A 12,755-nucleotide genomic window follows, 5' to 3' on the forward strand; every position below is an offset into this window, starting at 1 on the left:
CTGAAACCATCTTTGGAATATCACCGATTCTCCTATAGTTCATAGTTTCTGAAGGTGAGCTCAAAGAAAGACAACCATGTAAGCAGTGGCCACTCATGGACCTAAGTGCACAGCCTCCCAGGGAGATCACCTGGAAGGACAAAAAAAGACATGGATGCAGCCTCCTAACTTTACATACATCGCATTTGTTGTTAACTTGACAAAAGGAAAATTATAATATTGACTAGTGGCCCATTTACCTGTTTATTGAGTGTCTCCAGGGTGGGGATTTGTCTTATTCATTGGTGTTCCCGAGGCTTGACAAACATAAAAAATTCCTTGAATGTCTTCTGAGCTGAACTAGATTAAATTGTTTCTGTTGAGAGCTTTGTTAAGGTTCTTAGACTCATGAGTAAACTATATATGTGTTCTAAATTTCTGCAAATATGTTTGCATTTTCCCATCTTACGTTCCATAGCAGGGAGCTGAACTGCTATGTTCCGCGTAGAGCTTTTCATACACCAACATGCATTTCATTTATCCTCAGTGATCTGAGTATAATAAATAGAAATCTCACTTGTAACATCCCAAGTCTTTTTTATCTGCTTTGAATGTTAGCTTCTTCTAATTATAACTTTTCTAAATTCACTATCAACTCTAACACCTCTAACTTCCCAAACTGCTGAGACGTACAGTCATAATATGCCATATCTGACATGAAATAAAACTCTATAAAGAGATTTGAAATCATACGATGAAAATAAAGCACATTGGGTAATGCAGTTACTATGTTGTTACCATTGTTGCTTTTTAAATACAGCATATGAAACAGGATCTCTTAATCTGTTTTGCCAACTTGGGGATTAGAATGAATTTCCAGTGAGCTCATTTGAAAGCTCTAGCACTTAAAGTGAAGAACAGACTCTGTTCTTTGAGTCAAAATTGTGCCAAGCTGATCCAAAAAAACAAATAGAAGGGCTTAAAAGGCACTGAACACTAAGTTTCCAGGAGGGTGGGGTCTCAGGGACATGGACCCAAATCACTATCTAAGAAGTGGAAAGTATACTGTCAAGAGGAGTTGGTCGTTCCTGCAGTGGTTGGCCGTGTTAGGGTGTGTATCTTTTTAAAACAGTGGTCTCAGTACCTGGGAACCTCTTTTGTCCATGGCAGTACAACGGTTAGACATCAAGAGGCCAGGACACTGGACTGTGCTGAAGGTACAATTCTGTCTGGTAATGACAGTTCTCATCCCAAATGGGCCTCCTGTGATCATTAAAAAAAAAAGAGGCTTTTGATGGGGGAGAACAGAACACAAGTCTTTTATCTCTTTCAAAGCAAATGGGCCTTCCCAGATTCATCTCTCTAGACCTGTCAGATAGAACAACCTATGAGAAACTCTTGACAATGAGCCCAAGGCTCCAACACAAAAGGATTCCATATGGTTTAAATATAAGGGGGAAAAAGAAAAGAAAACAGAAACACCTTTATTTCCCTGCCTTGCTGAGAGAACAAACTTGTCAGAACAAAAAAACAAGGCAGTTTTTTGGGTATTGTTTTTGTTTTTCTTTCCTGCTCTGAGATAGACAGCATGGCAGAAAGGGCACTGACTTGGAAATTGAAAAACCTGGGTTTAGACTCCTGGCTTTGCTAGTTGTAATCTGAGTGTCCTGAGGCAAATCATTTGGCCTCTCTGAAATGCACCAGTAAAATAGGAGTGTTAATATCCAGTCATCAGGTCATTATGATGGTAAGTGACTTGATATACAAAAGTTCCCAGCAGAGAACCTGGCATGGAGCAGGTATGTCCTGAATGTTAAATATTCTTCTTCTCTCCTGAGGTAGGTCATACAAACATTCCTGGCTGCTCTCAAGTGTACTAAAGCTATACTTCCAAGGGATTCCCTGATGAATGGCCAAAAACCCAAGACCAGCCTGCTGTCTGAAGTGGGGCAGGCAGGGCAAGCGGTGTGGAGGGTCTCCCGGCTCAAGGTCAAGGTCCAGCTCCCAGCATGGCTCCGCCTTCCCATTGTCAGACCGACACTGCTCCGGGCACGATTCTCCGGATGTGGGTGTACGACTTTCTGATGGTGACACTGCCGTGATGCGACACTCCCCGGGGCAGGACGCACTCTTCTGTCAGTTTTTGGGCCTCAGGGTCCCAGCACAGCACCGTGGCAATGACCTCGTTCTTCTCATCCCTGCCCCCAGTGATGTAGAGCCGGTTGTTGCAGGGCGCGATGCCGCAGCTGGCCCTCTCGTGGCTGAGCTGAGTCACCAGACACCAGCTGTCCTCAAGAGGGCTGTAGGCATACAGCGCTCTCATGGCCCCACCTGAAGAGGAAGGGAAACATGGTGGGCATCTCACTATTTTTCAGGTTTTCTTCCCCTTTAACCACTAAAACCCTACTTCTGGGTAGGTCAAGTCTACCATCTCGCCAAGAGAAAGTAGATTTATGGCTTTACAGAAAGCCAGAGTGGACCGCTAGGGGCAGGAAGTGCTGGAGACACTTCACAACCCTCCTTCACATTCTAAAACCAGGTGCTAGTCAGGTCCTAAAGGACACCGAGCTTGCCTGGCTGCCGGAATGCACCCCAAGGAAGCAATAGCTGGAAGAAATACCACCTGGTGCATCAGGTAGACTCAGCTCCAAATCCCAGCTCTGCTACCTTTTGATCTGTAATCACCAGCATTTAGATCATGGGGTTATAAGACGTTAAATGGACCTTGTGCACGAAGCACCTGGCAGAAAGCCTGGTACATAGAAGCCGTCAATACACGGCAATAACTAGAGGTGGTAGCCTCTGTGTAGGCTGAGTATGACCTGGGAAACCAGCCCAAGTTACTCATCTCGCGATTAGACCTTTAAGCAGAGTCATAGGCCTGACCATACACATGCATTAAACGTAAAGCGAGGGAGAGAGGGTTTTTTTCTTGATCTGCTCCCATATTTTACTTCTCTGATTAGCTCTTATTTGCTGACATTACTTATTTTTGGCATCACCTTAATCAGTAGTTCTCAATCCTGGCTGCACATTAAAATCACCTGCACATTAAAAACATTTGCCCTGTTGGCCAGCGTCCTCTTTCCCATTCTGATTTCATTTGTCTGAAGTGAGGCCCAGCTACCCGGATTTGTGTAAAAAGCTCCCAAGGTGATTCTAATGAGGGGTCAGAATTGAAATCCATCATCAGTAACAATTACATGCTAACTGTGGTCTGGCTGGCCAGGCTTCTTCTGGTGAACTGCAACTTTTCAGAGCACCCAAAGCAAGTAGGGAGAATAACATTCCTATGAATAAGAAATAATGATAGCTACCATTTACTGGGCACATTTCAGTGTCTGTACATTTTCCTGCAGCACTTCTAGCTCTTCCCCTGGGCCTCAGTGATGACCTGCTTTGTATGTCTCATCCTAAATGTGAGCTGCTTCTGCCTCCAGGACTACAAGGTCCGCCAAGGCCTGGACCAATACCATCTTCTCTTCCTTTTCAACTAGGAATTTGTGAGTTCTCAGGAGGACCTCATCTGATCTACCCGCATGGCTGCATGGGTGTTCTGAAGAAACCCAAAGCACTACTTCAGCAAGGTGTGTGCATCCATATGTTCATTGCAGCGTTGTTTACAATGGCCAAGGTATGGAGGCAGCCTCGATGTCCATCAATGGATGAATGAGTAAAGAGGAGGTGGTACATATATACAATGGAATGTTGCGCGACCAGTGAAAGGAATGGGTTCTTGCCATCTGGGGCAGCATGGATAGACCTGAAGGATATTGTGCTGAGTGGAGCATGTCAGACAGAGAAAGACAGATGCAATGTGATTTCGCTTATATGTGAAATCTGAAGAATAAAATAAACAAACAAAACAGAAACAAACTCGTAGATACAGAGAACATTTTGATGGTTGCCAGATGGGTGGGGTGTTGGGGAGTGGGTGAAAATGGGGAAGGGATTAAGAAGTACAAATCGGTTGTTACAAAGTAGTCATGGGGATGTAGGATATATGAGGTCTGACAATTAAGTTCGCGAACTTGCCTCCATGCGCTTATATTGGCAGCACTGTACAAAGAGCTCGGTAAGGTTTCATAACCGTGGTATATCGGTGTCTCACAGCTGTGTTCATGTGGACAGGTGGTGGTGTCTTGCTGAGTGGCATTTATTAGTGTTGTATTTTTATGTGCCGTCGCGAGAATGTCTGAGCTTGAATTAGAGCAATGAACAAACATTAAGTTTCTTGTGAAACTTGGCAAGAGTGGAAGTGAAATCAGGGACATGTTAGTCCAAGTTTGTGGGGATAATGCCATGAAGAAAATGGCAGTGTACAAATGGATTAAACATTTTTCTGAGGAGTGAGAACACGTCTCTGATGAAGAGAGGTCAGGACATCCAATAACAAGCAGAACTAACGAAAACATTGCAAAAATTCGTTGAATTCTTGTCAAAATCGTTGGCTGACTGTGAAAAGTATAGCACACAAGGTAAACATCAATAGAGAAACAGTTAGGAAAATCTTAACTGAAAATCTTGGCATGAGAAAGGTGTGTGCAAAAATGGTCCTGAAGGAGTTCACTGATGAACAAAAACAAAGGAGAGTTGAAGTTTGCCAAGACCTCGTGGAGAGGTAAGACGATTTTTTGAGCCATGGTATCACTAGTGATGAAGTATGGGTGTATGAATACAATCCTGAAACAAAGCGTCCAAGTGCACAATGGAAGTCGGCCAATTCTCCATGACCAAAAAGTTCCATCAGTCCAGATCAAGAATCAAAACAATGTTGCTAACCTTTTTTGATATCTATTATGAATTTGTACCAACTGGACAAATGGTTAATCAAGGTTACTATTTGGAAGTACTGAAAAGGCTGCGTGAAAAAGTTAGACAACCTGACCTTTTCACCAACAATTCATGGCTCTTGCATCACGACAATGCACCAGCTCACACGGCACTGTCTGTGAGGGAGTTTTTAGCCAGTAAACAAATAACTATTGGAACACCCTCCCTACTCACCTGATCTGGCCCCCAATGACTTCTTTCTTTACCCAAAGATAAAGGACATATTGAAAGGAGGACATTTTGATGACATTCAGGACATCAAGGGTAATATAATGACAGCTCTGATGGCCATTCCAGAAAAAGAGTTCCAAAATTGCTTTGAAGAGTGGACTAGGCACTGGAGTCAGTGCACAGCTTCCCAAGGGGAGTACTTGGAAGGTGACCATAGTGATATTAAGCAATGACATATGTAGCACTTTTTCTAGGATGTGTTCGTGAACCTAATTGTCCCACCTCGTGGCACAAGGAATGTAATCAATAATATTGTGGTAACTATGTAAGGTGTCAGATGGGTACTAGATTTATCAGGGTGATAGATGGAAGGGGGTTGGGGGCAGGATAAAAATGTGAAGAGATTAAGAAGTTACAAAATAGTCGTGGGGATGTAAAGTAAAGCATAAGGAATATAGTCAATAATATGGTTAATAACTATGTATAGTGCTCAGTGGGCACTAGACTAGTCAGGGGGATCACTTCTTAAATTATATAAATGTCTAACCACTATGCTGTACACCTGAAATTAATACAAAATAATATTGAATGTCAACTATAATTGAAAAAATGTAAAAGGTGAGGCAGTGAAGAAGAATAAGAGGTTCAAATTTCCAGGTATAAAATAGATAAGTCATGGGGATGTAATGTACAGCGTAGGGGATATAGTCAATAATATTGTGATAGCATGGTACAGTGTCACATGGCTGCTGGACTTATCATGGTGATCACTTCCTTAGGTCTATAAATCTTAAATAACTATGGTGTACACCTAAAACTAATATGATGTGTTAGCTATATTGTAATAAAAACCTTAAAAGAAAAATAAAGAAGCCATTTGCTCACTTACCAACGACATAGATGCAGTCCCGGAAACTCACTGCATTGATACATTTAGCCTCCACGGGCATGGACGACTTAAAATTCCACTTATTGGTTGAAGGGTCATAACACTGAGTCTTGTCTGTGGCAAGTTTCCCGTTGGGCCCGCCCCCAATCACGTAGAGCTTCTTCTTATGGCTGGTGGCTGCGAAGGAACTGACGTGGACAAGGAGCGGTGCAGCCTGCAGAGGCGCAGGGCCCCGGGAGAAGCTGTCAGTCACGCTGCCCAGATTGCTGCAGTGGCTCACAGGACACAGGCCAGGAGCCAGGGGTCACACGCCTGGGCATCCTTTGCCTGAAGTCACAGGGCCTGCAGCCTTGACTCCCCTTGAGACACAGAGAGGATCAAAACACACATCTCCCACCCTCCCTCCAGACTCTGGGCAGGCTAGAGCTCAGTGTTGGATGTTTTCGGCCTGTTTCTCCCAGAGTTCAGCACTCAGATGAGGCGGGGTATTGACAGGAATAAGTGTTTATACAGATGAAACCAGCTAGTGTTGGAGAAAAATACTTTCTCAAATGTGCATATTCATAGTCATTCACTCAAAAAGTATTTACTGTATGCCTACTATGTGCCAGGCATAGTCCTGGGTGCTTCTATCCAGGAAGAAAAGCTGGTCCAAGGGTTTCAGGTGGCCACAGGTAAGCAGATTCTCCCACTTTGAGGCAACATGCAGATTTGGGGATTAAGCTGGACTCATGCTTCCACCCTGTGAACCCTGGGGCATTACAGGGGACCTCCAAGAGCCTCTTGCCCACTGACATGACCCTCGGGGTCAGGGAGCAACTCTGTGATGGGACTTGCCAAATTGAGAAGCTCTTAGGCACACGCTCCCATAAATGTTAAGGGCTCCCTGTATGGCACTTTTCAAATTGACAAGTCTTGGTTGGGTGCCATGATGACCTCGCTACCTTAGCTTGTGCCTGCAGTGACCATGCTTTATACTCCCCAAAGCAGGAACATATTCTGATGTATGATCTAATAAGGAAAACAAAAATTTGAAATTGGGAATAATCTGGAAATACAGGAAATGAGATCACTTTACCTTTTTAAAAAAATATTGTGACAAAAACACTTAACATGAGGTCTACGCTCTTAACAAATTTTTAAGTGTAAAATAGAATATTGTTACCTGTAGGCACAGTGTTGTACAGCAGATCTCCAGAGCTTATTTATCTCGCATAACTTTATGCCCATCAATTAGCAATGCTTTACCTTTGCTGAGTATGAAATAAACCTGAGGTTGTTCTGCTAAAGTCCTTCATGCAAGCATGTAAATGCCTCATCATTGATAGGCAAATCAACAAAGGCTAATATCTAAACACTACCAAATAACTGCATTCAATAAACAGTGTATTTATTCAAGAGATCCCTATGTTTTCCGTATGGAGAACACAAGGGCCGAGGGCATCTGAGGAGACATAGACTCTGGGACAAGATATACATCAAGGTTAGGACTAAGCCTCCCCTCCACATTTGGGGTTCTGTTCAAGTGCCCACAGAACTTCCCCACCTGGAAGGAAGTCGTTTCTGTCACCTGATTAGCAATGCAGAAGCAATGGGTCCTATGAGGATCAAAGCTCAGAGCCACCAACTATGTTCTGAGTGGGAACGGAGCAATCAGAAAGCCACATACCTACATTGGCATATACCTTTCTTTGAAGCTTTGAAGTAAAAATACAAACAGAGTTACTCATAGAAATAGTCTCCCCTACCTCTGACCAGCAGTTGTGGAAGGGGTCGTAGGTCTCCACGTTGTTGATCCTCTGCAAGCCATCGAATCCTCCGATCACATAGACCTTGCCACCCAACACCACCATCTTATGCCTCCAGCGGCCTATGTTCAAATACTCAATTTGAATCCATTTGTTGATCGAAGAATTGTATTTCCAAACATCGTGCTGTGTTTCTTTGCCACCTGGAAGAGATACAGAGCATCAGAAATCACCAGATGTGTTAGAAATACAGCTTCTCCCATAATTTCCTACAGGCCATAAATGCTAAATTCCCAGGGCAGTCCCCCTAAGGAAAGAGAAAAGAAACCTTGAAGATGTGTGTGGTCTGCTTATAGGGAGATAGAGCCAACATGGGGGAACAGGGAGAGACAGTGTAAGTAAGGCTGATGTGAATTATGTTCTAGAGTGTGTCATGTGTCACTTCTGTGTCATGAGAGTTCAGCGAGAAGGTGCACTTTAGGGAGGAGGGACCCAAGTCCTCCTGTATCCAGCAGAAGCCTGGACTCAGTGTTTGTGCGGCTAAGGGGCAGGATATAAGGCACGACAGATAAGGTTAGACTATTGCAGGCAGGGATGGTAGGGTCTTGACCAGCAGTCAAATTAGAAAGCAGCTTAAGTTCTCTGTTTGCTTATTTATTTAAACAAACAAAAAAGCAAACTTGGAAAAATCACCGAGAAATCTTACAAAATTCTGTTGGTTCATATCTTACATCTACATAAAAAATATAAGTGGGTTTTGTCCTGTTTTTAAACAATTTTTATTATAAAAGAATGAGATGCTCACAATAGATCATTTGAGAGTGAGCTGGTAAATTTTTTTCAAGACAACTCTCTTAATAAACAGAAAATACGTAATTCAGTTAGGAAGAGAGACCAAAACAAAAGAGAACTGACGTTTTTGGTGACTTTAATCAAATATTTTAATAGCTTTGTGTTTCTATTTCCCCATCAGCACAGAGTACCCCCAACTACGTAAAGCAAAAGATGTACTTTTCAGACATGAAGACATGGATGTGCACTAGTGAGGCAATGAAAATCACTGACAATGCTCTGCGTCATGGGTACGTGTTTCTCTCGGGTGGAGCCCAGAAGTGGGATTCCTAGGTCAAGGGCAAGCACACCTTGAATTTTTATAGGTGCTGCTGAAGAGCCCTCTAAAGCTGTCCTAGTTCACCTTGCCCCACACCCCACCCACAGAGGATATGAGGAATGTTTATTTGGTTGGTTGGTGGCTTTGGTTTGATTTTACAGCCTGATGAAGAAAAATGGTGTCACAGTCTGGTTTTCTCTGGCTATTAGGGAGATGAGCTTCTTCCTCTTCTGTGAATTTCTTGTTCACTAGTTTAATCATTTTTCTTTGGGTGGAGTATCTTTTAGAGGTCTCTAGTCAAAACACTGTGATGTTGTTCCCATTTAGGTAGTGTCAAAAATCATAAAATAACTATAAACTTTCAAAGAAACGTATGCAAATTTTATTTAAAAAAAAAAAAAAACTTTACCATTCTTACTTCAAGATGTAATGGAAGACCTGATTAACTGGGCAGGCATAACATGTGCATAGATGAGAGGAAGACATATTATTGCAAAGAGCTGGGTGACTTTTGATATCGTGGAGAGACCATGGGACTCAGAGAACCTGGGTTGGAATCCTGACTGACATTTACCAATGTGTGACCTTAGGTATGTGCCATAACCTTTCTGAGTCTCAGTTTTCTCCATTTGTAACCTGGAGATTAAAATTACCTACCTTATAGAGTTGATGTGAGAGGCAAATGATCAAATGCTACCAAAGTATAAAGTTATTTAATCTACTGTGCTGTAAAGATGGTAGAGAATGTGTCATTCAATAAATATTTATTGAGCATTTACTATGTGGTCAGGCACAGTGCTAGGTGCTGGGAATAGTGTTGACTCTCATAGAAGTTAAAGACTAATGAGAGACACACATAAAGTAATTATAAATAATCAATCAAACGACTTAGAAGTAAGAAATGAAAAAGTACCAGGTGCTATTAGAGTGTCTAAATATATAACCTAATAAACTTGAGGGGAGGAGTCAGGTTCAGGAGAAGAGCAGACATTTTTATTCATTACTGTATTCCCAGCGCCAGCTAAGTGTACTATGCCTATAGTAGACACTGAATGAATTTTAGTGTCACTTTCCTTCTTCCTTTTTCATGAAGGACTGGGCCTGTCTGCCTGCTCCCTCTAATCCTAATACAATACTGTTCACGGGTTAGTGCTCATTAAATGAGAATGCACGCTCCAAGATAAGACCACCTGAGCTCTTAGTTTCCATATCCTGACCATTAGATTGTTGCCATTTACAGTACTTCTTCTAGGATGGCTGCCTGGCTGACACTCAGGAAAATACGTAGTGCCCCTGGGGGCTTGCTTTGGTATCACGTGGCTCCTGCTTACCTGAGATGTAGACCTCATTTTTCAATGTGACACATGCAAACTCCACCCACTTCTTATTCTCACTCTCCAGCTCTTGCTCGGTCATCGGGAGCTTGGCCACCTCCAGGCGGCTGCGCCTCAGGGGGTCCAGGCAGGTTACCTCCGCCACAAAACGTTCATCCTTTGTGCAGCCACCAATGATCATGAACACCTCAGACTGGAACTCATGCATCCTGGGTTTTGTGCGCTCAGAAATAATCTGGAAAACCAATGGGAGTACCAAGAGGCAAGATGACACAATAGTTTAGAGCTCAGGCTATGGAGCCAGCAGAAAGAACCCAATTCCCAACTCTGCCACTGTATGGCCAGGTAACGTCACCTCCTTGGGCCTCAGTTTCATCACCTGTATAAAGATTTTAGTGGTAACTACCTCACAAGTTTGTTGTGAGGATTAAATGAGACCATACACATAGTGTGCTTGGCCCAGGGCTTGCTGTATAATAAGTTCTCAGTAAAAAGTACTTGTTGTTGCTTTTGCTGCCGTTTTAAGAAATCCAGATCTGTTTACTATCAAATGCACTCCCTGCTTCTCCTCTCCTGTTAGATCTGAAGACTTGAACCCTGGAATTTTATTTCTGGCCACCTTCCACTCCCATCTCGTTTCAATTTTTTAAAGATATCTCAGACTTTGCTCACTATGAGACTTATTCTGGAAGACAGGTCCTGACAGTTGGCACAATAGAGTATCCAGAGACTTGGGAGAAAAAAACACAAAAGGAAGCAGGGTGTGACCAGAAAATTTGGGGACTGGATCCCAACATCAAACATATGACCCTTCAGAGCCTCAAACAAACAAAGAAATCCACACCATGGATATTTGAGCCCAGCTGAAAGAGCAGAGATTTGGAGTCAAATACACCTGAGTTTGGTCCTAGTACTACCACCTATGACCATGTGACCTTGGAGAAGTGACACAGTCTCTGTAAATACCTGTAATCATTTCTATACCGTCTGGTCTTTGGTATACATAAAGGTGGTCCCTGGAAACTTAGGAGGCAATGAAAAGAAGGGGCTACATTCCCTGCCCCGAAAGACCTCTTTCAATGAAAGTCCCAGTTACTGTTACTAAATCAAATGTAGATTGACATTGGCTTGTAGGTTCTAAAATGTCCCATTGTCACCATCCTCATGAGCCTAGAGGACGGACAAGGTTAAGAGGGAGGGATAATGACAGGACAAGAAGGGTTAAAGTTTGGGAAACGAAGGTTAAAGGGAGAAGTGTGTTCAGAGAGTAGCCTCCAGGCTTACACTATTGTCATTAGGAATAAACTCAAAATCATTCAAGCAGTGAGAACACAGTGGGTTTCAGGGAATCAACCGGCAATGAGACCTCCATTTGAAGATCACTGTGAAGATCACTGTAAAATGGAAATGAAAAAGTACCCTGAGCAGGATTTGGGGCAATAGAGCAGCAAAATCCTAGAACACAGTGAAAAGAGATATTTTAGTCTCAGAGAAAGAAAATGCTTGATTGTGAGAGATAGAGCACCATAAAGGAGTGGAGTGAAACTGAAAACAGTCTTTATTTGTGGAGCACTTACCATGTGCCAGACACTCGGCTGAACACATCTCATTAATTATCTTATTTAATTCTCAGCACAATTCTGTCAGTTGGTAGGTATTATTATCTCTGTGTTATAGGTCAAGACTGAGCTTTAGAGCAGCTAAGTAGCTTGTCCAATGTCATGCTGTAGATAAATTGTGCAGTTAAGATTAAAGCCAGGACTGCAAGCCCAAGTTCCTGCCACGAAAGACTTTTTCAAACATCAGAATTCTCTCTCCTCCCGAAGCTAAAATTCATAATCCCACTCCCCACCTCCACCCCATTGCAAACACAAAAGTCAGAGCATATATTTCATAGCTGCAATTTTGCAGAAGACAAGATAAAGACAATTTATATCAGAGACATGTGTTCATCACCTGCATTTCGGGGACTTAGGAAATGGGAAGCAGAAACAAAAGTAGCCAGAATGTTTGCCTTATAGTTGATCAAGCCTCTTTAAATGCTGAGCTGGGAGCAGTTGCAAAGACCAGCACTTACCTTCAAGTATATGAGGGCTTTGATTCCCACCACCGAGCTACCGGCCAGTGACCCACATACCCAGCTTGGGATATGACCCATGTGTTGCCTGGACTCCCTCCATCAGTCTGCTCGTAACCTTTCCTTTGCCTACTGTCCCATCTCCTGTGACAGACCATATGTTTAATAAGGAAGAGACTGTTTTCTAGTGCCTGGTACCAAATCTGGCATATAGTGTTAAGGATTTATTTGTTTAAAAAAAAAAAAAGAAAGCATGACATATTAAAATAAATGGGATATGGGATGCTATTAAAGTAGTACTTAGGGGGAAATTCATAGCACTAATGACAATATCAAGGAGGAAAACGATGGAAGGAGAACTGACTCTGGGTGGTGAACACACAATATGATATATAGATGTTGTATTACGGAATTGTACACTTGATACTTATGTAATTTTACCAACCATTGTCACCCTAATAAATTTTAATTTAAAAGAAAGAGGGAAAAACAGCCTCAAATCAATGACCTTCACTTCCATCTTAAGAATCTAGAAAAAGAAGAGAAAATTAAACCCAAAGGAAGCAGAAGAAAGGAAACTATCAAGGTCAGAGTGGAAATAAATGAAATAGAA

At 42.5% G+C, this 12,755-nt stretch overlaps 1 protein-coding gene across 1 annotated transcript in view; it reads right to left on the bottom strand.

The window, feature by feature from the left end:
• Positions 1-1,429: 1,429 nt before the first annotated feature.
• KLHL6 (kelch like family member 6) overlaps positions 1,430-12,755 on the bottom strand; it is a 51,249-nt gene continuing 39,923 nt past the window's right edge. The window contains exons 4-7 of the mRNA XM_019735759.3: positions 10,063-10,300; positions 7,621-7,823; positions 5,873-6,086; positions 1,430-2,310 (exon numbers count right to left, since the gene is read on the bottom strand). Of these exons, the coding sequence (XP_019591318.2) occupies positions 2,009-2,310; positions 5,873-6,086; positions 7,621-7,823; positions 10,063-10,300 (957 nt within the window). The 3' untranslated portion in view covers positions 1,430-2,008. The remainder of the gene's footprint in view (positions 2,311-5,872; positions 6,087-7,620; positions 7,824-10,062; positions 10,301-12,755) is intronic.

Source organism: Rhinolophus sinicus, chromosome 17 (assembly GCF_057876585.1).
Source record: "Rhinolophus sinicus isolate RSI-liver-muscle chromosome 17, RSI-T2T, whole genome shotgun sequence".
Lineage (NCBI taxonomy): Eukaryota > Metazoa > Chordata > Mammalia > Chiroptera > Rhinolophidae > Rhinolophus > Rhinolophus sinicus.